The sequence below is a fragment of the Panulirus ornatus genome, chromosome 21 (genome assembly GCF_036320965.1).
Source record: "Panulirus ornatus isolate Po-2019 chromosome 21, ASM3632096v1, whole genome shotgun sequence".
Taxonomy (NCBI): Eukaryota; Metazoa; Arthropoda; class Malacostraca; order Decapoda; family Palinuridae; genus Panulirus; species Panulirus ornatus.
In genome coordinates, this window is record NC_092244.1 from 7,663,263 (window position 1) to 7,686,195 (window position 22,933).

A 22,933-nucleotide genomic window follows, 5' to 3' on the forward strand; every position below is an offset into this window, starting at 1 on the left:
TAATGCTGATTCCCCTGAAACGAACTGTCATAGAATTAATTTCATTTTTCTTAAAAGATATATACATAAATCAATGAAGAAAATATAAACTCCAGAAGCATTATCTTACAAATAGCACACAAAGACGAAAAGTAAGGCCATGTTCAGTGCAAGACCTGGGTTTGCTAAACGCTTCAGCGACTCAACAGAATGATAAAGAAAATGGCGAAATTTTTCATATTCTCATAACACAATATATCCTTCTGTCGTGATTCTCAATCCTCATTTGAGTTCTAAGTCACCACAACCCAAATATACACATACACAATGTACTAAAGAACCACAGTTTCACAAGTTCTATAATTACCAGAGACACTTGACACCATGTCTTCCACGTGTGCCCCAGAACAAACACACACCAACTGTCTTTGACGTAAAGCTGGTGGTCACCTGTTAACACACTCTTTGATCAAGGTGTTGCCTCTCCTCACTGGTTCTGAGTGGTTCAACGTGTCTGTCCTGAGGGCCACACAGCACAAAGGACACACACAGACTGGACATGCGACTCCAACTAAAACGCAAACACACACACACACACACACACACACACATGAAAGCAACCTTCAGTACATCAACTTAGCTAACAATAAACTGTATATTCCCAGGGTTTGTTCACTCTGAAACCGGACAAAAAATTTCTTCCGAATCATAAAATTTTCAGATACCTTTCTCAATCTACCACATCACTGCGCCCCACACATACACACACACTCGCCTCACTACTGACACGACCTCAGCTAGGGAGTTAAGCACTTTATCTAAGAATCCCACACGCTACATCCTTAGCACATCTCTTCATTGTCCGTATTTGTATAGATTCCTCAACCTCTGTTTACCGTGTTCCTCTCCCACCACACCTCAACCCTACAATGTCACCCGTACTCCAGACCCTTGAATAAAGGTGCTGCGTCGCCTTTTCAACACCATTATCCTACCACACCCTCACGTCCGAGATGACATTCCTTCTATTCTCTCCCCAGCCACTATTACCCAGCTGCTTGAGACTTGCCTACGTACACCTCATCCTCAAACATGTGACACACAATATAAGTTTGATTCAAGTCGATGAATCTGAGGTAGGTGACAACTTACCCACGTAGGAAACTCACTGCATCCACCGTAGACAAGCACATATGCTTCAAGACTCACGAAGCATTGACTCAGCATACTCACCAAATCTAAAGCGCACGACTCATACTGGGGGATGGTACTTTGACCCAAGCTCTCCCACTGTGCGGAAGCCTATGACCCAGATAGTGGCAGGTGACTCACTGGACTCACGGTATCCGGGCGTCAGACTCACCTGGCGCTGGACCATGATCCAGATAGTGACAGGAGGTGACTCACTGGACTCACGGTATACGGGCGTCAGACTCACCTGGCGCTGGACTACGACCCAGATAGTGGCAGGTGACTCACTGTACGCACGGTATACGGGCGTCAGACTCACCTGGCGCTGGACCATGATCCAGATAGTGACAGGAGGTGACTCACTGGACTCACGGTATACGGGCGTCAGAACTCACCTGGCGCTGGACCATGCCCACCATGCCGTCCCAGGTGCCGTTGGAGAGCTTGGAGCCCCAGTTATCATCGTAGGAGTACACCAGGCGGTACCTGAGGCCAACACCACAACTTCAATCGCAACAACCTTTGTACAACTTCCTCGTTAAATTCTACAGCTACTTCGGCCATCGACAACCTCAGCCTTTTTAATTCACCAAGTCTAATAATTAGGGTTATTACAACTTCAAGCCTTCCATGAACCAAGTTTAGGACTTTACTTAATGTAAACAAAAGTTATTAGCCCCTACAACCTACGTTTCAAATCACAACCGACAGCTTCAGTCATCACCACCACCAATAACTGGAGCTTAAACAAAAGCCTCAGTCGCTACAACCCACAACTTTGGACACCAGGACCTACAATAGCCTCGTCCTCCAGCGTCTTCATTGCCACGGTTGTTACTCGAGGCCGACACGTGTTTCACACGTGGAACACACAAACACACACACACACACACACACACACACACACACACACACACACACACAAACACACACACACACGCGCGTGCGAATCTCAGTACCTGACATGCGTGACGTGAATTAAGGGTGATCGAGCAGGGCCCCGCGGGTGAAGCAGCAGGGAGGAAAATCCCTTCACTCTAGCATTCCGTACATTTCAAAATTGCTTCTGACACCTTCCACTCCAAACAAGAGCATCCCCCACCCCCCTTTTCTCTCTCTCTCTCTCTCTCTCTCTCTCTCTCTCTCTCTCTCTCTCTCTCTCTCTCTCTCTCTCTCTCTCTCTCGAAAACTAGGGGACATAAAAGTGGTGACAGATACAAAAATCAAACTACCTCCTGTGACAGTTCCCATGAAAACCAATCAAGCTAATGTCACCTTTCACCTCCTCCACTCAGCTCGCCCCTCCAACAAAATGTTTCCGGCCAACAGCACACGTTCCATTGTCGTTCCTGCCTGACCCATCCTTCCTGGACGGTCCGCCGATACTTTTGTGCTCAGTGCCCTGGATGGAGAAAGCCTTGATTTACAGGAAATGTTAACTCTCAAGGTAGATGAAGGGGCAAGGAGAGGGTAAAACAAAAAAGAAGTATTCAATGACTTTTCTTCTGAGGAGGCCCAAAATGAGAGAGAGAGAGAGAGAGAGAGAGAGAGAGAGAGAGAGAGAGAGAGAGAGAGAGAGAGAGAGAGAGAGAGAGAGAGAGAGAGAGAGAGACATATCTCTCTTGACGATACTGACTTTAAGCATCCTGACTGGCAATTACTTGGATGGCAACTCACAGTGAGCCGGGCTGCCCTGTAGGAAGATTCGAACCCGGACCCAATGGAATGGGCTGTCCGAAACGCGGATCGCCTAAGGAATGACATATTTTTCCGACAGCGGGCAAAACAATGGTTCCAACGGTGAGCCTGTAATCATTTTGCCGTCCCATTTTGCTCAGGACACAACTCGTGTGCATTTCATATGAAACGTGTATACCTTCTTTTTTTTCTATTGTATTTCCGTATGATAGCCTTTAAAACTGTTCTCTGTTATGCACACACGTCCGCGTGGCGATGAAATGCAAACAAGAGAGGCGTAAACTCGCCTATGAACAGAGAATAATTCTAATATTATCAACACTGGGGATTTAAAAACTGAATCCCGGTAAGTAAACATAACCCTTCGCAAATGACAGTCTCTTTATATATAAATACACACACACACACACACACACACACACACACACACACACACATGTATATATATATATATATATATATATATATATATATATATATATATATATATATATATATATATATATATCCCTTGGGATAGGGGAGAAAGAATACTTCCCACGTATTCCCTGCGTGTCATAGAAGCGACTAAAAGGGGAGGGAGCGGGGGGGCTGGAAATCCTCCTCTGTTCTTAACGCTACCTCGCTAACGCGGGACAAGGCGAACATGTATAAATATATATATATATATATATATATATATATATATATATATATATATATATATATATATATATATATACACACACACATATATATCCTCTTCCCATTCACGTGGGATAGACCAAGCTGTGTACAGCCACTCAACTTGCTCTCACACACATCCTTCCATTCAATCTAATCATATGCTCCAAGGATGAAAAAAAAAATTCAAAGGTTTCAATTTCCACACAAGTGCTACTGCTCCTTAAAATTTCATTTGACATTCTGAGATGGTCCATCAGGCAAGAGTAACGTCTCAAACTATGCAGTACACCTCACACACAACGCCTCCCCTATATATTTATATATATATATATATATATATATATATATATATATATATATATATATATATATATATTTATATATGGGTTGCTAGACATGCATGGTTAACTGGACAATGTGAAGGATGCAGCAGGACCCACGTGAAGCCCAGGCGACGCTGCAGGAGGTTGAGGATGTCTATGTCCATGCCGCTGGCGGTGTCAGTGTCCACGCTGCCGTCCTCCCCACGACTGATGAACGTGAAGGGCGGACGCTGTAAACACAAACACCAGAGTCACTTACTCCTCAAGTTACAGATACAGGGAGACATTCACCAGAGTTACTGAGCTAATTCACATGGGCGGGGAAAGCTGGCCCACAGGCATTCTAGCTGTTCATCCTCCCCTCGGGACTGGTCAATAGGTGGGTAACCTGGTTTAGGGTGGGGGCTGGGTAGATACACACATGAGCAAAGACATAGTACATATATGCAAGGTCAACATACAAAGCAACTCGAGTGTAAAATTTTCTTCTTTTATCCCCATAACCTACAATTAAACAAATGCACATACACACAAACAGACACACACCGCTCAATAGATGTGGCTACACATGTGTAAAACTCCCTCCCTTTACAATGCAAATAGGTCATTACGGGCGCGCGACGCACACTCATGACTAACAGATACACTTAAATAATCCGAGACACGAACAGCTACTTAATTTAACAGAGATACATAACTCATACAAAGAGAGACAAACATAGTGACAATAAAAAGCTTACCGGCAGAAAGTTAACAGAGTCATAGGAGAAGGGGGAGGAGGAAGAGGAGGAGGAGAAAGAAGAGGAGGAGGAAGAGGAGGAGAAGGATGTGTGATGCTCACGTGGATGGTGACGATGGTGAGGGTGCGGCCCTGCAGCATGTGATGGAGGGAGTTCTGGCTTGGCTCGTCGTCCCCTCTGGCACACTCGTACATCTCCTCCTCCGCCCTGTCAGGACCAGCCAGGATCAGAACTCTGGGCAACATATTTTTTTTTGACTGTGCTGACTACCAATAATGTCACATGACGTCATAACTCCTACATGGCTACATGAAGCTATGTGAACCAGCACCTCAAGCACGGGCGGACCAGAACAATAGCACGAGATACGGGCCATCACCATATCGCTGCACAGTCCCCGTGGCCGGTCATTATGCCGTGCATCCATCACCACCGGCAAAGTGGGGGGTTAGAATACAGAGTTTATGGTCAAAGTTACGTCCAGGTGTTAGGGTTTTCTTATGAACACGCGAGTTGTTACCCATCTATCTAGAATCTAACTGACATTATGTGTGTTGCCGTGGCCGGGAGGATAACTACTACACAGCGTAATCATCTTCCCGTATAAAAAAAATCATCCGACATGATGATAATTCTTTACCGACTTCGTGTGCCGATATAACTCTACATTACGAAAACACACGTCCATCGGACATCAATGGGGAGGAGCAGGATGGGAGATTCGAGGTGCTACTTGGACTGAGTTATAGTGCGTAGACAGACGATCATTACTGCTATTTTCTTACTCCATACAACTTATGGTGAGGTCTACGCGAGGGTGAAGTCTACGTAACATTTCTAAGTCTTGTGGCGCACCTTCAGTTGCTCAAGCGTGCCAGCATAATATGCGGTATGACCCCCTAATGTCAATGCTTTGCCCTGACAAGGCCTTAGGGATCAGGGCAGAGGCCAGTCTCCTACGATAAAGGGCCACACCGTCGGGTTCAATAGGTTCCTGCTGTGAAGGGTAAGTGTATAGGTAGGTCTTTGTAGAGCTGCAATAAACGTTAACTAATTAATAATGCAAACAGTAATCTAAAATGTAAAACATTATTATTCTATTTTCATTTTCACTAGTCAGGAAATGGTGTGTGTGTGTGTGTGTGTGTGTGTGTGTGTGTTGGTACTCACAGGAAGGTGCCGCTTGAGGGCTGAGCACGGCGGAGACGGGAGTGGGCGGAGAGGTAGAGGGTGGTCGTCAGCCACACACGCAGGAGCCACGTCAGGCAGATAAACCTTTTGCTCACCTGCGGGGGGAAGATGAAACCACATTGTGAGTACGACAGCACGACCCTTCAACACGACGGAACGACCTCGTTAAAAGAAAAGACTGTACGACCCTTGGATATGACGACGTGTCCTTTTTGGGTCAGTAAGATCAGTGGCTAGGCTACCATATCCAAAAGAAATCGTAGCGTCGTACGATAAGCAACTTAGGGCCAGATAGATGATAATAACAGTAGGTAATCATAAACTTCACACACACACACACACACACACACACACACACACACACACTATACACACACATATATATATATATATATATATATATATATATATATATATATATATATATATATATCTTTTCTTTCTTTCAAACTATTCGCCATTTCCCGCATTAGCGAGGTAGCGTTAAGAACAGAGGACTGGGCCTTTGAGGGAATACCCTCACCTGGCGCAATTCTCTGTTCCCTCTTTTGGAAAATTAAAAAAAATATATATATATATATATGGGGGTGTATTGAAATGGTTTGGTCACATGGAGAGAATGAGCGAGGAAAGACTGACAAAAGGATGTGTGTCAGAGGTGGAGGGAACGAGGAGGAATGGGAGACCAAACTGGAGGGAGGTGGAAGGATGAAGTGAAAAAGATTTTGAGCGATCGGGGCCTGAACATGCAGGAGGGTGAAAGGCGTGCAAGGAATAGAGTGAATTGGAACGATTTGGTATACCTGGGTCGAAGTGCTGTCAATGGATTGAACCAAGGCATGTGAAGCGTCTGAGGTAAACCATGGAAAGTTTTGTGGGGCCTGAATGTGGAGAGGGAGCTGTGGTTTCGGTACATTATACATGACAGCTAGAGACAGTGTGAACAAATGTGGCCTTTGTTGTCTTTTCCTAGCGCTACCTTTCGCGCGTGAGGGGGGAGGAGTGGGGTGTCATTTCATGAGTTGCGGGGTGACGAGGGAAATGAATAAAGGACGCAAGTATGAATTATGTATATGTGTATATGTCTTTGTTTGTATATATATGTATACGTTAAGATGTATAGGTATGTATATGTGCGTGTGTGGACGTGTATGTATATACATGTGTATGTGGGTGGGTTGGGGCCATTCTTTCGTCTGTTTCCTTGCGCTACCTCGCTAACGCGGGGGACAGCGACAAAGTATAATAAATGAAATATATATATATATATATATATATATATATATATATATATATATATATATATATATATATATATGAACTCTCTCCACACTTGTCTAACTTAAGAGCTCCACACAAGGCATCCTGTTCCTGACATATAGCTAATGACGCCAATTGGCAAGCGTTTCCTTGTCGGATAGTAGGATAATGGTTAAATTCGCTTCCACACCGTGATGTGCACTGATTACTCTGTGAGTTACTTGAGGAGAGTGAGTGTGTGTGTTCTTCCATGCCTGTTAGTGACTGAGTGGGTGCGTGTCACGGAGGGGTGAGTGCGTGATACTCAGCAGCGTGGGGTGCGTGTTACCGGGTAGTCGGCGAGAATGACGGTGTTTTCCCCATGTTGGGGGAAGTCCCGGCAGGGCTCTGACGACACATACAGCACGGGAGGCTGCTCCGTCCTCCGCTCAGCCTCCTCCTCTCGCTGCTGCTGCTCCTCCTCCTCCGCCCGCGCTACCGCCCGCTGCACCCGGCACCCGCCCAACACCACCAGGGCCGCCCACGTCCGCGTGGCTGCCGGGAACGCAGTAACCCCGTCCGTCGTTAGCGAGCATATGGTGAGAATCAAAAAAGATGAGGACTTTAGACGGCTCAGTGTGGAAACCAGAGTGGATGGCCCTACAGAAGGGCCAGTTTACGATCCAGTATGTCCTTAAGACTCCAGGACATGACCCTTGAGCACGACGGTGTGACCCTTAGATGAGATGGCCAGGCTAAGCTTATGGGCCATGTTAAGGGCAGGGCTATTACAGCTGAAGGTCGTGTCACCGTCCTGGCCCAATGGATTATGGATACAGGAACCCAGTGTTTGCAAGGCAGAAACAGAGAGAAAAAAATAGATGTATAGTGCAATAAACATACATGAGATATAACTGTGGTTACTGGAATTCTGTAAACAAGATAATACCGTACGTTAGTATGGATATTGTATAATACATTCATTTGCTACGAGCAATACATCACACCATAAACACAGTTATACAGCAGTTGCTCAGGCCAGCTGAATCCTGAATGAAACTTCGAAAGAATACCGGGCTGGCTATACAATGGTGGGTTAGAGGAGAGTTCGGCGGTACATAAATAAATACCCGTGATATATACAGGACCACTTGCAACACAACCACACAATGAATAGCCAGCAGCACCATGCACGGTCCAGGAGCGAGGATGGGTAGGAGGACAACCTCATAGTATAGAGGTGGAGCCAAGAATGAACGACCTGACAATGAGTCTGAAGGACACATCGACCTCACCACCAATGAGGGTGTTGCCGATGAGACTCTCTTCCGGGGGATGAGGGCGGGTGAGATTCAGACACACAGCTGACATGAGCGGAGAACAGAGGTGACACTGAGGGTTTACAGGACAACGGCTAAAACTCTCATATAATGGGGGGTGACTGTGCCGCAGGCTCACAGCAAACAATATGGGTGGTGAGATGGACACACCCACACAGGAGATAAGTGTGTGAAGGACACACATACAGAAGATAATAAGGACGTGAAGGACACATTCAAGGAGAGACTATAAGTGTGAAGTGGAACACACTCAAATGACACCAGTGAGGGTGTGAAGGATGACATACTCACAGGACACAATGAGGATGTGAAGACGGAGGCACACAGAAGACAAGGAGAATGTAAAAGGCTGATTCATGGCTGACAATTAGGACATGAAAGACAGGTTCTTGGCTGACCGTGAGGGTGTGACGGTAAGACAGGTAACATAAAGGACGAAAGGGTAAACAGGAGTTAAAGTTGGGAGTTAAGGCATCCGTGAGGCCAGACTAACAGGCGCTCAGGAGGGCATGGGGAGATGTGGCGAGGGGTGTGGAAGGTTAAACACACCTGAGGTGGATACCCTTGAAGATTTCGAGGTGGCTAAGGAGAACGCTGAGGAAGATAGTCTCTTTTGGAGGATATGGGAGGACATGGGTAAGACAGAAAGAAGATCTGGTGGTCCATAACGATGGTTATCTGTTCTGGTAGACACTCACAGTTGAACAGGAGGTCGTGGAGCTGGTGGCGATGTGGGGAGCTGGGGTCGAAGTAGTGGGTGGTGAAGACCAGGGAAGGCAGGACGGTTTGGGCCTCCCGCAGCACTGTCCACGTCATGACGTCGCTGTACCGATGTCCCCCACTCTGGTACCATTCATCGTGCACCACCGCTGCCGGACGCATGATAACAAAAAAAATAGCAATTAAGGATATGCTACCATCGCTAACTAACCCACACCTTGACTCAATCACATATGATGCATCGGTAATACGTCATGTATATATACACAAAGTCTACAAAGAGATGACGAGACAGTATGGGCGCCCTGTACAATACTTCATAAACCTTTCAAAATTTAGAAACAGTGACATAAAAGCTATCACATACACACACACTTAAAAAAATCTACACACACACACACACACACAAGTACATAATGCACACACACACACACACACACACACACACACACAAACAGAATTTCATAGCACCACTGACAGCATACAGCTACCGTAAATTACGGCCAGAAATTATGTAATCTTCACAAACATCACTCCCCGCACACTGTGGATACCGGAACTTTTAACATTAAAATTAAAAAAAAACAAAAAAACAGAGACAAGTAATTAATCTAGTTTTTGCAGAAGAAAAAGAGTAATTTTTAAAACCAACTCACTTAACATATCACACATAACCCCGCGGGCGATATAAACAAATGAATTGTTTGCTTGATCCTTTTTTTTTCTCTCTCTCTTTTTTTAAGGATGCAAATAAGGCTCTTTCATGTTTAAATGAAGAATTGTTTTCCCCAGACAACGAGAGTGTATCATAATATCAAAGGAAAACGGGGGCCCTAATGGGCCTAGCACAGCATATCCGTACTGATGAACAAATATACTGCATACATCACTCACAATATCAAAGGCACCATGTAGTTACATCAACCCCTCCGAGCACGACCACGTTGTGATCCCGGAGAGCGACAGTTCAGCCACCGAGCACGACGATGCAACCCCTGCAGCACGACGGTACGACTCCATGAACACGGCCATGTAACCCTGCAGCACGACGGTACGACCCCATGAACACGGCCATGTAACCCTGCAGCACGACGGTACGACACATGAGCAAGGCGATGCAACCCTGCAGCACGACGGTACGACCCCATGAACACGGCCATGCAACCCTGCAGCACGACGGTACGACGCATGAGCAAGGCGATGCAACCCTGCAGCACGACGGTACGACACATGAGCAAGGCGATGTAACCCTGCAGCACGACGGTACGACCCATGAACACGGCCATGTAACCCTGCAGCACGACGGTACGACACATGAGCAAGGCGATGCAACCCTGCAGCACGACGGTACGACCCCATGAACACGGCCATGCAACCCTGCAGCACGACGGTACGACGCATGAGCAAGGCGATGCAACCCTGCAGCACGACGGTACGACACATGAGCAAGGCGATGTAACCCTGCAGCACGACGGTACGACCCATGAACACGGCCATGCAACCCTGCAGCACGACGGTACGACACATGAGCAAGGCGATGCAACCCTGCAGCACGACGGTACGACCCCATGAACACGGCCATGCAACCCTGCAGCACGACGGTACGACACATGAGCAAGGCGATGCAACCCTGCAGCACGACGGTACGACACATGAGCAAGGCGATGCAACCCTGCAGCACGACGGTATGACACATGAGCAAGGCGATGCAACCCTGCAGCACGACGGTACGACACATGAGCAAGGCGATGCAACCCTGCAGCACGACGGTACGACCCCATGAACACGGCCATGCAACCCTGCAGCACGACGGTACGACACATGAGCAAGGCGATGCAACCCTGCAGCACGACGGTACGACACATGAGCAAGGCGATGCAACCCTGCAGCACGACGGTACGACACATGAGCAAGGCGATGCAACCCTGCAGCACGGTACGATTCATGAGAAAGGCCATGCAACTCTGCAGCACGACGGTTGTGATCCCGGAGAGCGACAGTTCAGCCACCGAGCACGACGATGCAACCCCTGCAGCACAACGGTACAACCCCATGAACACGGCCATGTAACCCTGCAGCACGACAGTACGACACATGAGCAAGGCGATGCAACCCTGCAGCACGACGGTACGACCCCATGAACACGGCCATGCAACCCTGCAGCACGACGGTACGACACATGAGCAAGGCGATGCAACCCTGCAGCACGGTACGACTCATGAGAAATGCCATGCAACTCTGCAGCACGACGGTATGACCTCATGGGCACGATGGCCTGACTAAGAAGGGTCTTACCGGCGTCGTGCTCGAGGGCCGAAGCGTCATGCATTAAGAGTTTAACCCGACGTCGATCACGGCTAAGGCGATCCACTGGTCTGGTGCACCCGCCCAACCCCCAACCGATCACAAGAGAAAGATTAAAAAATTATGTAATTACAGCGATAACCTTCACTGGTTCGTGAGTGGCGGGTGAACCGCTTTCAAACTTCCGAGAAATTACGTATCAATGTGCAATGTGAGGGATCGGTGTTGTCTCTTAAAGGACTAGCGTTCGAAGAAACTCTAAACCGTCCGCTGGCAGCTTATGTTAAAATCATAACCAACTTCACGTCTTCCATGTGATGTATATATATATATATATATATATATATATATATATATATATATATATATATATATATATATATATATATATTTCTTTCTTTCAAACTATTCGCCATTTCCCGCATTAGCAAGGTAGCGTTAAGGAGTGGGCCTCTGAGGGAACATCCTCACCTGGCCCCCTTCTCTGTTCTTTCTTTTGGAAAATTAAAAAAAAAAAACAAGAGGGGAGGATTTCCAGCCCCCCGCTCCCTCCCTTTTTTGTCGCCTTCTACGACACGCAGGGAATACGTGGGAAGTATTCTTTCTCCTCTATCCCCAGGGATAATATATATGTATATATATATATATATATATATATATATATATATATATATATATATATATATATATATATATATATATTCCATATACCGTTGGAGGCTATGTAAGGATGCCAAATAATGATAGTACGTTAGCAAAAACGTACTAGATGAGTTAAGTTAATGAATGATGTTTTAGAACGGAACAAAATGCTTCACGTGGAAAAAGAATGCAACTCCATCACAATATGATCATTAGATTCAGGTAATTTCCATCTGAACATCAAAGAAACTTTTTGTCGAGGAAATTTCAAAAGCCCGGTGACGATTACATTTCAGGGTCATCATAGTGTGTGTGTATGTGTGTGTGTGTGTGTGTGTGTGTGGGAAGGGAGGGGGGTTAAGGTAGGGTAATGAGGACCCTGCAACCTAGACGTATCTGCCAGAGTCTCTGCGACTGAGCGGGTGAGGCTGCCGGGTCCCTGTGTTATGATATGAGGTGACCTTCCCTTCAGCACCGAGACATTGTTCCAGTACGCACGAGGGATAAATTGCTGAGCCACTCCGAGCTCCCCCTCCACCAACCCTGACTCGTCCACTCCCCGCCTTACACTGAACAAACATGCAACTGAATGAATGACAATGAACCATCGTGATTGCGGCCGAATCTTTATGACCCTCATAATATTCTTTTTTTTCCCTCTTATTTTCATAACCTTTAAGTCACTTCCGGGAATCCACCCAAGTAAATCCATCCTGCATTTGTTTACACCTCTTCAAAACCCGCCTCTCTCTCCCCCAACCCCTCCCCAAAGTCAACACCTCCACATAATCCCCCCCCCCCCCCAGTCAACGATCAAGAATGATAATTATGGTTTCACTTGCATTCAGCCAGCTAGTCAAGCAAGGCTGAGGAGCAACTGGTCTGCCAGAAGTATAATATATGGTCGTTGCGGCACGCGAAACCGGCGGTAGTTTATGTAAGAGACCGTGGCACTCTTTACCTAGACCCCCCCACTCCCCCCCAAGCAAAACAGTGGTATATTCTGAGACACGCTGATTCCCCGGAACTTCCACGGTAAATATTCCAAAGGCTTCGGCATTCTTACGACCAGGACACGCCACGGGCTGGATACGTTTGGTCTGCAACCACTCCTAACCATCAGCTGACGACACCAGATGATACAAGAATAAGGTAAAACTGAAGACTCGCTCCTCTCCAAACTTCTTCAATCACTTATTTACCAAATGGCGTCCTAGCTACGTCTCTTCGCTGTATATCAACTGACTGTTACATTTCTTTCTTGTATCTCCCCTGATGATGTGATCATTACACGAAAGTGCACTTGGGAACTTATCGTGCTTCATTTCCCTGTGGATAAGAAATATATATATATATATATATATATATATATATATACAAAGAAATTCCACTGATGAATCAAGAATATTTCTTTTTAATCGACTGCTTATTTTCAGGCCTTAAAAAAAAATTTTTACTCTTTTCAAGTATCACCTTTGCGGATATAACAATGAACCTACGTTTTCTAAAGACTCCAGATATACTGGCACTACCCATCGTTTGTGGCTATTGTCCAATGTTCCTCTCCCCTGACACTGACCCATCAGGTAATTTATGTGCGTCTTGTGTACTGAATACGTGGAGCCCTCAGGCTTACCTCTGTGACCCAGTTCATGTATTATTCCACTCTCCACAGGGGTAGCGAACCATCCTATAGAGTATTTTTTTTTTTTTTGTACGGCAGAGACCTGTTGTACAGGAGGCCCTCGGCCCACCTATACAACTTGTCACATATACGTCTATATTTGCATAACTTTGTAAACACTCAGGAATTGTTGGGTGCCTCGAGGTATGTCAAACCCACATCACATCTGTGTGGCCCTCTACATGAATAGAGTTATCAGTTAGCTCGTTTTTCTTTTTTCCTTTTATATCATATTTCATAATTCTTATACTTTCTAACCTTGAACTGAACTTCTAGCTGTAAAAAGACTTTAGTTTTGTATCATCTATGCAATTACACAATAAAGACATCTTGTCTTATTTTTGTTGCAAGAACGGCAATTCTGTTGTGAACTCCTACCCACGCTGTAGACAGTGGCACATAAGAGGATACAAAATGTGTAGAGCGTAGATCTAGGGCATCATGGACCTCCATGACTGAAGTATATTACAAATTACAATGTGGGAATAATCTTGCCATGAATTAGGTAGTCCTGAGTGATTTTCTTTTACAGTAATTTACACCATGAGGTAAGTGAACTGTTTTACAGAACCTGAGCAACAGTGGCTGGATTATGAAGTAAAATACACAACAAAGCGAACCATTTACGACATGCAAACATGACATAGTTGCTCATACGTCTTGTAACGTTTGGCAAGAATCATCTCTTGAGCTCACTTATCTTACAACAGTCCGGTGTACATAATGCTACGGAGTGTGGGAGCAGCCTTGCAGGCAAAGTCGGCAGCTGGTCAACAGGAGAGTTAAGCTCCCACGAGTATCTATTGCACAACCTGAGGCATGCAACAAGCGAGGTGATCCCGAGACCATACGTACTGATGTGTCATCTTGCATGACATTATGACCGCGGATGGACCTGCTTGTAGTGACTTCACTTCAACTAAAGTTTAAAAGCTTTTTTTTTTTCTGTCTCTGTTCTTTCCTCATGTTTTAAGGTTACTCGCAAATAGACCCAAGGGGTGATGAACGTCATGCCTCGAGGTATCAGTTTTTTGTTCATTCATCGACCTTGTGTGCATACTGAGCCCGATACGTGAGGGAATCCAGAGGAAACGGGATTCTAAATCCATCATGGGTCATTTAGCGTTACGTGCGTCGTCCTTTAGATACGAATATACTTCAATGATATTATAAGGAGTTTAATGAAATTAGTGAGGAAAGTGACGCGCTTAACGATAACATTAACCACTCTGGAGTGATGAAAACATGTTTAAGGAAGGGCTATAAGGATAGCATCCAGTTCAGTCTGGAGTGTCGAAACCTATAAGGATAGCATCCAGTTCAGCCTGGAGTGTCGAAACCTACAAGGATGGCATCCAGTTCAGCCTGGAGTGTCGAAACCTATAAGGATGGCATCCAGTTCAGCCTGGAGTGTCGAAACCTAACTGTTGACTTTTTTAAGTCCCAGCTCACCGTGAGAGCCGTCAGTACCTGTCACAACCATAGCATTACCAGCAGCGCCAGTTGTCTGTTGCAGGGACGAATCTGTGCGTATGAGAGATTATCTTTCCTGGTAATGGTGTTAATGTGATAACTGGCGTCATTTCTGACCTATGACAACTCAGGCGGTGAGCAGGGGCTGTGAGGGAAAGGGGAGGAACAGAGGGGGGGGGGTGTTTTAACAAGGCGGCGCTAGGTGGTGGATGTATTGGTTCTGAGGCAGTCTCGTCCTTAAATGTCTATGTTCGTGCTCTTGTCATGACCTTGGCTGCAAAATGTATACTGAGGTCTGAGGTACCTCCTGGCATTCCGTCGTACCTAACGCTGCTGCTGATGGTGGTGATATATATATATATATATATATATATATATATATATATATATATATATATATATATATATATATATATATACATATATATACATCGTCTGCACAGAACGATCAGCCCTTTTGTCTGACGTCATCACTATTGGTGATACATGTCGTGTGTTGTGGTTTGTACGAATACTGGATGTGGGAGGGTGGTCGTACTCACAACACAAGGGCAGTCCCAGGAAGAACTACAATACACCCCGGGGTTTACAGGACACGTTAGTCCACGCGGTCGTATAAAGCAGCTACAGGTGAGTAATCGACTACGACGCGTCGTACCGAGAGCTGCAGGATTGTGACTACGTGTGGCAGGCAATGCAGAGCGTGGCAGGCAACAACAGACACTGGGGACGTAAGGTATGGGACAATCGGCAGATGGTCCAAGCACCACGTACAGGGACACGGGGGAAACATGATAACTTCTGGTCCACACCCGAGGAACGCAAAATACAAGGCATAACACATCATCAAACCTTAAGAAATTGGGAAATAAGAGGCAATGTCTTGTTCAGACTCACAGAACAGGGAAGATGGGAGAGACACAATACCTCGTCCACATGGAAGAAAAAAGATGAAAGAGACGTTACACATTTAATCCACGCCACTAAGAACAGCTACATTACTGTGATACTGTAATAGTTACAATAAAATTGGGATACAGATATACGTATCACGCAGCACGGAGTCCTAGAGCAGTTACGACTCTTGTGTAAATTATGTCATGTGGCGTGTGAGAGCACACGACAACACCACGTAACAAAGTGCACTTGTATCACCGATCTCAGGTCCCTGTGCCTCATGAATTCATGAACTTCGTAACAACTGCAATGACGCTGATGTGCTGAAGAAAGATTCTTTTCCTGTACCCGGACCTTCAAAGATCGTAAAGCGCACTCATGTTATCTATCAACTGTACCAATAACACTAGTAAGTTGGAGCCTCTTCTAGAATGTATATATATATATATATATATATATATATATATATATATATATGCTTCATATCCACCTGTATCTGTATAACTATATAAGTTCAAGTTCGAAGAGTGCCTGTGATTTCTGGTCCTGCAGGAGGGTAACCTTAAAACCCCGACTACATTTAACGCTAGCTTCCTACTGGGTTATATGAGGAGCTGTACCTCAGGCAAGACTGCAGGAGGACTCCGCCAGATACACGGACGATCACACGAGCCATCGCACCACCACCACCATGCCCGTCCTGTCATCACTGGTACCACGAGGAACACGGTCCTCCCTCACACACCAGGCAATCGCGGTCACCCTCCGCACTGCGAATAACACGTCCTCTGCGAAGGCAACGTATTCACATGCAGAACTCCAGCACCTCATACCATCCAGGTGGAACTTACTACAAGGAAACTGGAACAGCTAAAACCGTGGGTCACAAAATCTAATCTCTTTTCAACAGAAACACAAATCGTAACAAACGCCGTGGGAGCAAACAACATTACATGCATGACGACCCTTAACTGGGCTGTTTTGCAGAGATCAATCACTTACGGTAATAACCTGACACTCAGAGCCAACGACCTGGGAATATTAGAGGAATTCATGTAACACTTATGACAGATGATGCCACAATATCTGATCTATTCCACAAGGAACAGGGAGACGGGATGGGTTTAAAAACAGGGCAATGCTACGGCTGCTGCTGGTATTATCAAAACACACTGTGGAGGAAGTAGCCCCCCAAACTTCCTCCCTCTCGATGCACCATAAGATTAAGGGATGGAGGCCATTAGCCCGATGAAAGGAACCACCTCTCAGAGAGACAAATCTCTCACAAGAAAACAATCGTCTTCCTCTACTCCATCACGATTCATACCCGTTATTGGCCTCATACAGCCAGGTGTGTGTGTGTGTGTGTGTGTGTGTGTGTGTGTGTGTGTGTGTGTGTGTGTGTGAGCCAGTGTTGAGTGCGTCATACACGATTTACACGTGCGTGCACATTGCACTTAAAGAGCTGAAGCCATCTCCAGCCATGATCAACATTAACGATTTAAAGGACCTGTTCTCTGAATGTCTCGCTGAATGGCATCGAGAAGCACGCCTTCCTACACCCAGATAACAGCGTCGGGGTGTCGTGTGCCACCATGAGGGAAGGTAACACCGAGACCAGAGCCTCCAGCAACACCTTGAGAACAAATGGAGCCAATTTCCAAGCCACTGGGCCCAACCTCCGCTGGGCGGTGGGTGTTCGGGGGTCTTACCTATCCGCGTGGTGGGGGCGGCCCGGGCCACCACGACTGTGGCCACCAGGGCCATCACCGCCGGCGTCCGTGCCAACCGCCTGCAAGTGGCCATCTTCAGTCGCCCGATCCTTCACAGGGAACATCCTCGCTGGTCAACTCCCCCACAATGATCTGCGCTAGTTCGTTCTCTCACAGTGACCATCTTTCCTGGTTCACTGCTTCACACTGAATATCCTCGCTAGCTCAGTCCTTCACACTGACTATCCGCGATAATTAATTCCCAAACTCAATATACATGGCAGTTGATTGTATCAGAATAGCAACGGTAGTTCTCTATTTTACACAGGATATATCCACGCTAGTTCATTGCTTCACTCACAATATCCACTCCAGCTCATTTTCACAATGAACGTACACTTATAGTTCATTTTCACACTGAATATCTACGCTAATTCACTTCTTTTACACTGAATATACTCTTTAGTGCATTGCTTTACACTGAATATCCACGCTCGTTCACTTTCAAACTGAATATCTAAGCTAGTTCACTGTCTTACAGTGAAATTCAGCCAGTTCAATGCTTCACACTAAATATCCACGCTAGTTCACTGCTCTCCAATGAATATCCAGGCCAGTGCACTTTTCCCTACTGAATATCCACGCTAGATCACTGTTCTCCACTGAATATCCAGGCTAGTGCACTTTTCCACACTGAATATCCACGCTAGTTCAGTATTCTCCACTGAATATCCAGGCTAGTGCACTTTTCCTCACTGCATATCCACGCTAGTTCAGTGTTCCACGGTGAATATACTCCTCGCCAGTTAGGTGCGTCGCAGCGACCGCTCTCACTAGTTCGCTGCTCGAACCACTGCTCGCGGTCGTCCACGGTCGACTGTTCCCCCTCACCACTGAACGTCCACATCGGTCTGCTCTCTCACCCACGGCCCTCGTCTTGACCATTCCCAAAAGTCCGGTGGTGGTGACGACCCCGCCTCCACTCATCATATTCCCGACGCACCCACGAGATAATCCTCACTTGCTACAGAGTCATCGCTAGAACTGTGAGGGGAAATGATATTATTCTTCGTAATCTCTTATCCACTGGGAGCCTCTGGACGGGGGGAGTGTCTTAGTCCACGGAACCTGCAAAGTGAATGGACATATTTCCAGAACCTGGATAAGCAATGTTTGTGTGTGTGTGTGTGTGTGTGTGTGTGTGTGCGAATGTTCAACTCCGGAGCGCATGACAGTACGGCCCTTAATCATGATGGCTCAGCCTTTGATCTGATCGTGAGATTCAGGTCACGCCATCACGCCCAAAAGTCGTACTGTCTGTTCAGGCGGTCGTCACGTCATGGCCAAGGGGCTGCACCGTCGCATTCCAGGTAGATTCAACCAACACTAAGTGCACGAGACACTGGCAGCGTCCGATGGTGGTTACGGTGGTGGAATAGTAGCGCTAGTAACCCAGTGACGGTAGTCTCATGTGGTAGTAGCAGTAGTAGTAATAGTTGTAATGGTTGTTGTTGCTGAAGCACAAAAAAAGAGCTAAAACACAGCAGTATGAAAAGCAGCAGTAACGGCTGTGTTACTACTAGTGGTAGCAACAGAATGAGCACCACTGGTAATGTTAGCGGTTCCTGGTACAATGAAGTGATTATGGATGGCTGTGTTGGTAGTTGCGGCCGTGGTGGTAGGTGGACTACTGATGCTGGTAGCTGTGGTTACAGAGGCAGTGGAGGTGGGGTGGCAGACAATGCTGGTTGTAGCAGCAGCGATGATGGCAGTGAGGCTGACAGGATGTAATGGTAATGGTAGTAAATGGTGGTTGTTATAAAAGTGGGCAGTAGCGGTAGCAAGTTGTTACGACAGTGGCCTGAGTGGTGGAAGCAGCATTAGCGAAAGGTAATGGTGATAATGGTGGGAATGACAGCAATGTTGGCAGTGAAGGCAGAGTATATAACAGCAGGAGTGATGATCAAGATTGCCACGGTGGAAATGACTGATGGTAGTGACAGTGGTGATGGTAACGGTAAAAGTGGCAATAGGTGGTGGAAAATCAGTAATGGAAGTGGCAGAACCGATTTTGCGGTGACTGTGGAAGCAGCATCAGTAATGGTGGTAATGGTGTAAGTGATGCTTCCGGCAATAGTGTTTGTTAAGAGGCATCAGCGTTGGTAGTGGTAAGTGTGGTGGCAATCGCTTCAGTCGTGCTCGGTAGCACGACCAGTGGTTGGCAGCAGAGAAGTAATGATGATGGTAGTTGCGCCACCAACAGTTGGTAGTATCACAGTGGTGGCACGAGCATGCACGGCAGTTGTGACAGCAGTAGCAGGCAGTATCTTCAGTGGGTGTGTGTGATCTGGTGGTAATGGCACGCACGAAGGCAGCTGTGACAAGCAGCGATTGGCAGTAACATCAGCGGTGTTGGGATCACGGCACAGCGGACGTGGTGGTGAGATGGCAGCTGTGGCGTCTACAACTGGTTCGTTTATAGCTGAGGCAGAAGGTGTGGCAGCAGTTAGCAGGAGGACAAGGAGGAGGTGGAGGTACGGGTAGTTGGTCTTGGGAGACAGACGAACGAGGAACGAGAGGTCGTCCGGGGGATGGTCCCCGTCACTTCTGGAGGGGGTGTGTGTGTGCGTGTGTATAGACCAAGCGGGGCACCAACGTGTACTGACCCTCATCACCAGCCGCAAGGCCAACGCCGCCACCCACAACCGCCACCACCACCAACCCCTGAGTAACCCAGTGAGGGAGGGCCAGCCCTCGCTCGGCCGAGGAAACCAACGCTACACCAAATACGATCGAGGACATGGACGCATGAACAACTACGGTCCAAACAAACAAAGTTCGAGCAAGTGCGGCCAAGGACATCAACGCAGCGCTCAGTACAACAAAGATGAAGAGTCTGACAAGAGACCCCCATGTGACCTCTGTATGCACCGACGGCGAAATTGTGCCTTAAAAAGTCATGGCTGTCGCGTAGCGCTCGCCGCATATCTTCCTTGACTTACAATGCTGTTGTCTTCCACCACTACAATTCTTTCTCCGTAATCACTTCTTGGTTGATCCGGTACTTTATCTAATCATACGTCAAACATTCTTTTAAAGGTTTCGATGTTGATCCCGGGGGAGAGAGAGAGAGAGAGAGAGAGAGAGAGAAGAGAGAGAGAGAGAGAGAGAGAGAGAGAGAGAGAGAGAGAGAGAGAGAGAGAGAGAGAGAGAGAGAGAGAGAGAGAGAGAGACAGAGAGAGAGAGAGAGACGGTGGAACACTGAGGAGTCTAGCTAACCATCTTACCAAGCGCTCATATGTATGTAATTGTACGGTGTCTTGTAATGATATCCCAGCAATACTTGCTGATGTAATCATTCTTATTTGTAATCTGTTCCATCTCATACATTACTTATTTTTTTCAATCAGTCATGTGTGGCTTTGTTTCACTTCTTTTATTATCTACAGCCACGTATATAAGTTGTGATATCACGTATATAAGTTACATATCTCTCTGTTCTTCTTTCAGACTGTGCTCTTGCAGCATCTTTAATATCTTTTCATAGCAGCTCAGGTGTTTTAATTCCCTCAGTTTAACCTGCATTTCTGAAGTGTCTGTAGTTTTTGTATTCTATGTATCCAGTCCCTTCCGTACACTAGTTTTGTAATCTTGTAGTGAACGTGCTTTAATCTGATACAGAGCCATAAGAGTCTTCAATCATATAAATGCCATTAATCAAGTGTTTCCAAAGAGTTTGAATCGCCCTCTCAAATACATTGGTCACGCGTAATGTCGAGAGTTAACTGGTCTATGCTATTTTATCAGAGATACAGATCTTTCGAAATGACATGGTGGAAAGTGTCATGTTGCGAGTTTCTGCCTCGCTATTTTCGTCTCATCGATAATCATCTCACTGGTTTTCTCGCTGCCATCTTTATCCTTTTCAAGCAAATTGCTCGGATTCCACTCACGCCTGGCGCTGAGCTTATGAGTCTCCTTATTGCCTTACTTTGGTCCCGCTTCCGTGAAAACGATTAAACATTTTTCCAACCGTCTTTTCCAAGTCTTTTGTTATTGGATGTTGAATTGAATAGATCAGTTACGATTAACTATTTTCCCGGGAACTTTTTTTTCTTTTCTTCACATCTGCTCTTGAAGGTAAAATCTCAGATGATCTTTAACACTGCTTTATTCACGTATGATTATAAACTTTTTTTCAGACTCTGTTCCATACTATATATTACTTTGTCATTCATTCTGTATGCTCCGGTGAGATTTCATCATCTCTTTATCACTACTTCTTATTCGTTATGAGGTTCTCTTCTTTCATTCGTTATTGTTCCTCTCTTCCTCCCTCTCCATTTCCTTCTAGTTCATCCACTGTTTTCTGTCTTCTGGAACTTTCCCGTTCTGTGTTATTTCTAGTTCGTCCCGGCGGAGCGGAGGAAGAGCGTTCGCGCAATCCTCAGCGTCCACGTCTCGAGGTTAAGTTTTACATCCGAGTCCAGTTTCCGGGCAGTCTGACTTGAGGTCTTGTAAATGCATGCGCGGATGCTCGAGGATGAGAAGCCTTAGCATCTAATCAAAAGTAGTGTGTGTGTGTGTGTGTGTGTGTGTGTTCCCCAGATAGCAGGGGTACATGGAAGGGGAATGTGGAACACGGTCGGCTGAAGACAAGAAACGCGGCGAGGCAACACTCCCTTACAGGGACTATAAAGGCTTGTGTCTTTGTGTATTACTCAGTTTCTACGAATAAGGCTTTCGCGCACGGCCGACACGTTGGAAGAATAAAACTTAAAAGCTCTACCATGTGTTTAATCACCATCCCAGCTCACACACACACACACACACACACACACATATACATACATACATATATATATATATATATATATATATATATATATATATATATATATATATATATATATATATATATATATACAGGATCTTAATTTACTAATTATAATCCTCCTACACAACCTCGTCATAGACCATCAGGTCTTCTGTTAACTGTCTTTCCTCATGTAAAAAAGACTTACTTTTCCCCTCACGTGCACATACGCACCACACCCTGGTGGTCAACAGACAGAGATACAGGCAGACAGACTCAACAGACGAAGTGCTTCTCGTCGAACCCAGATCAACAGGA

General features: G+C 46.1%; 1 protein-coding gene across 1 annotated transcript in view; it reads right to left on the reverse strand.

Moving 5' to 3' along the window:
* The window catches only part of LOC139756207 (probable glutamate receptor), a 35,647-nt gene extending 16,812 nt beyond the window's left edge, over window positions 1–18,835 (reverse strand). The window contains exons 1-7 of the mRNA XM_071675371.1: window positions 17,800–18,835; window positions 9,066–9,236; window positions 7,377–7,582; window positions 5,768–5,883; window positions 4,699–4,804; window positions 3,975–4,087; window positions 1,566–1,656 (exon numbers count right to left, since the gene is read on the reverse strand). Of these exons, the coding sequence (XP_071531472.1) occupies window positions 1,566–1,656; window positions 3,975–4,087; window positions 4,699–4,804; window positions 5,768–5,883; window positions 7,377–7,582; window positions 9,066–9,236; window positions 17,800–17,893 (897 nt within the window). The 5' untranslated portion in view covers window positions 17,894–18,835. The remainder of the gene's footprint in view (window positions 1–1,565; window positions 1,657–3,974; window positions 4,088–4,698; window positions 4,805–5,767; window positions 5,884–7,376; window positions 7,583–9,065; window positions 9,237–17,799) is intronic.
* Window positions 18,836–22,933: the final 4,098 nt, after the last annotated feature.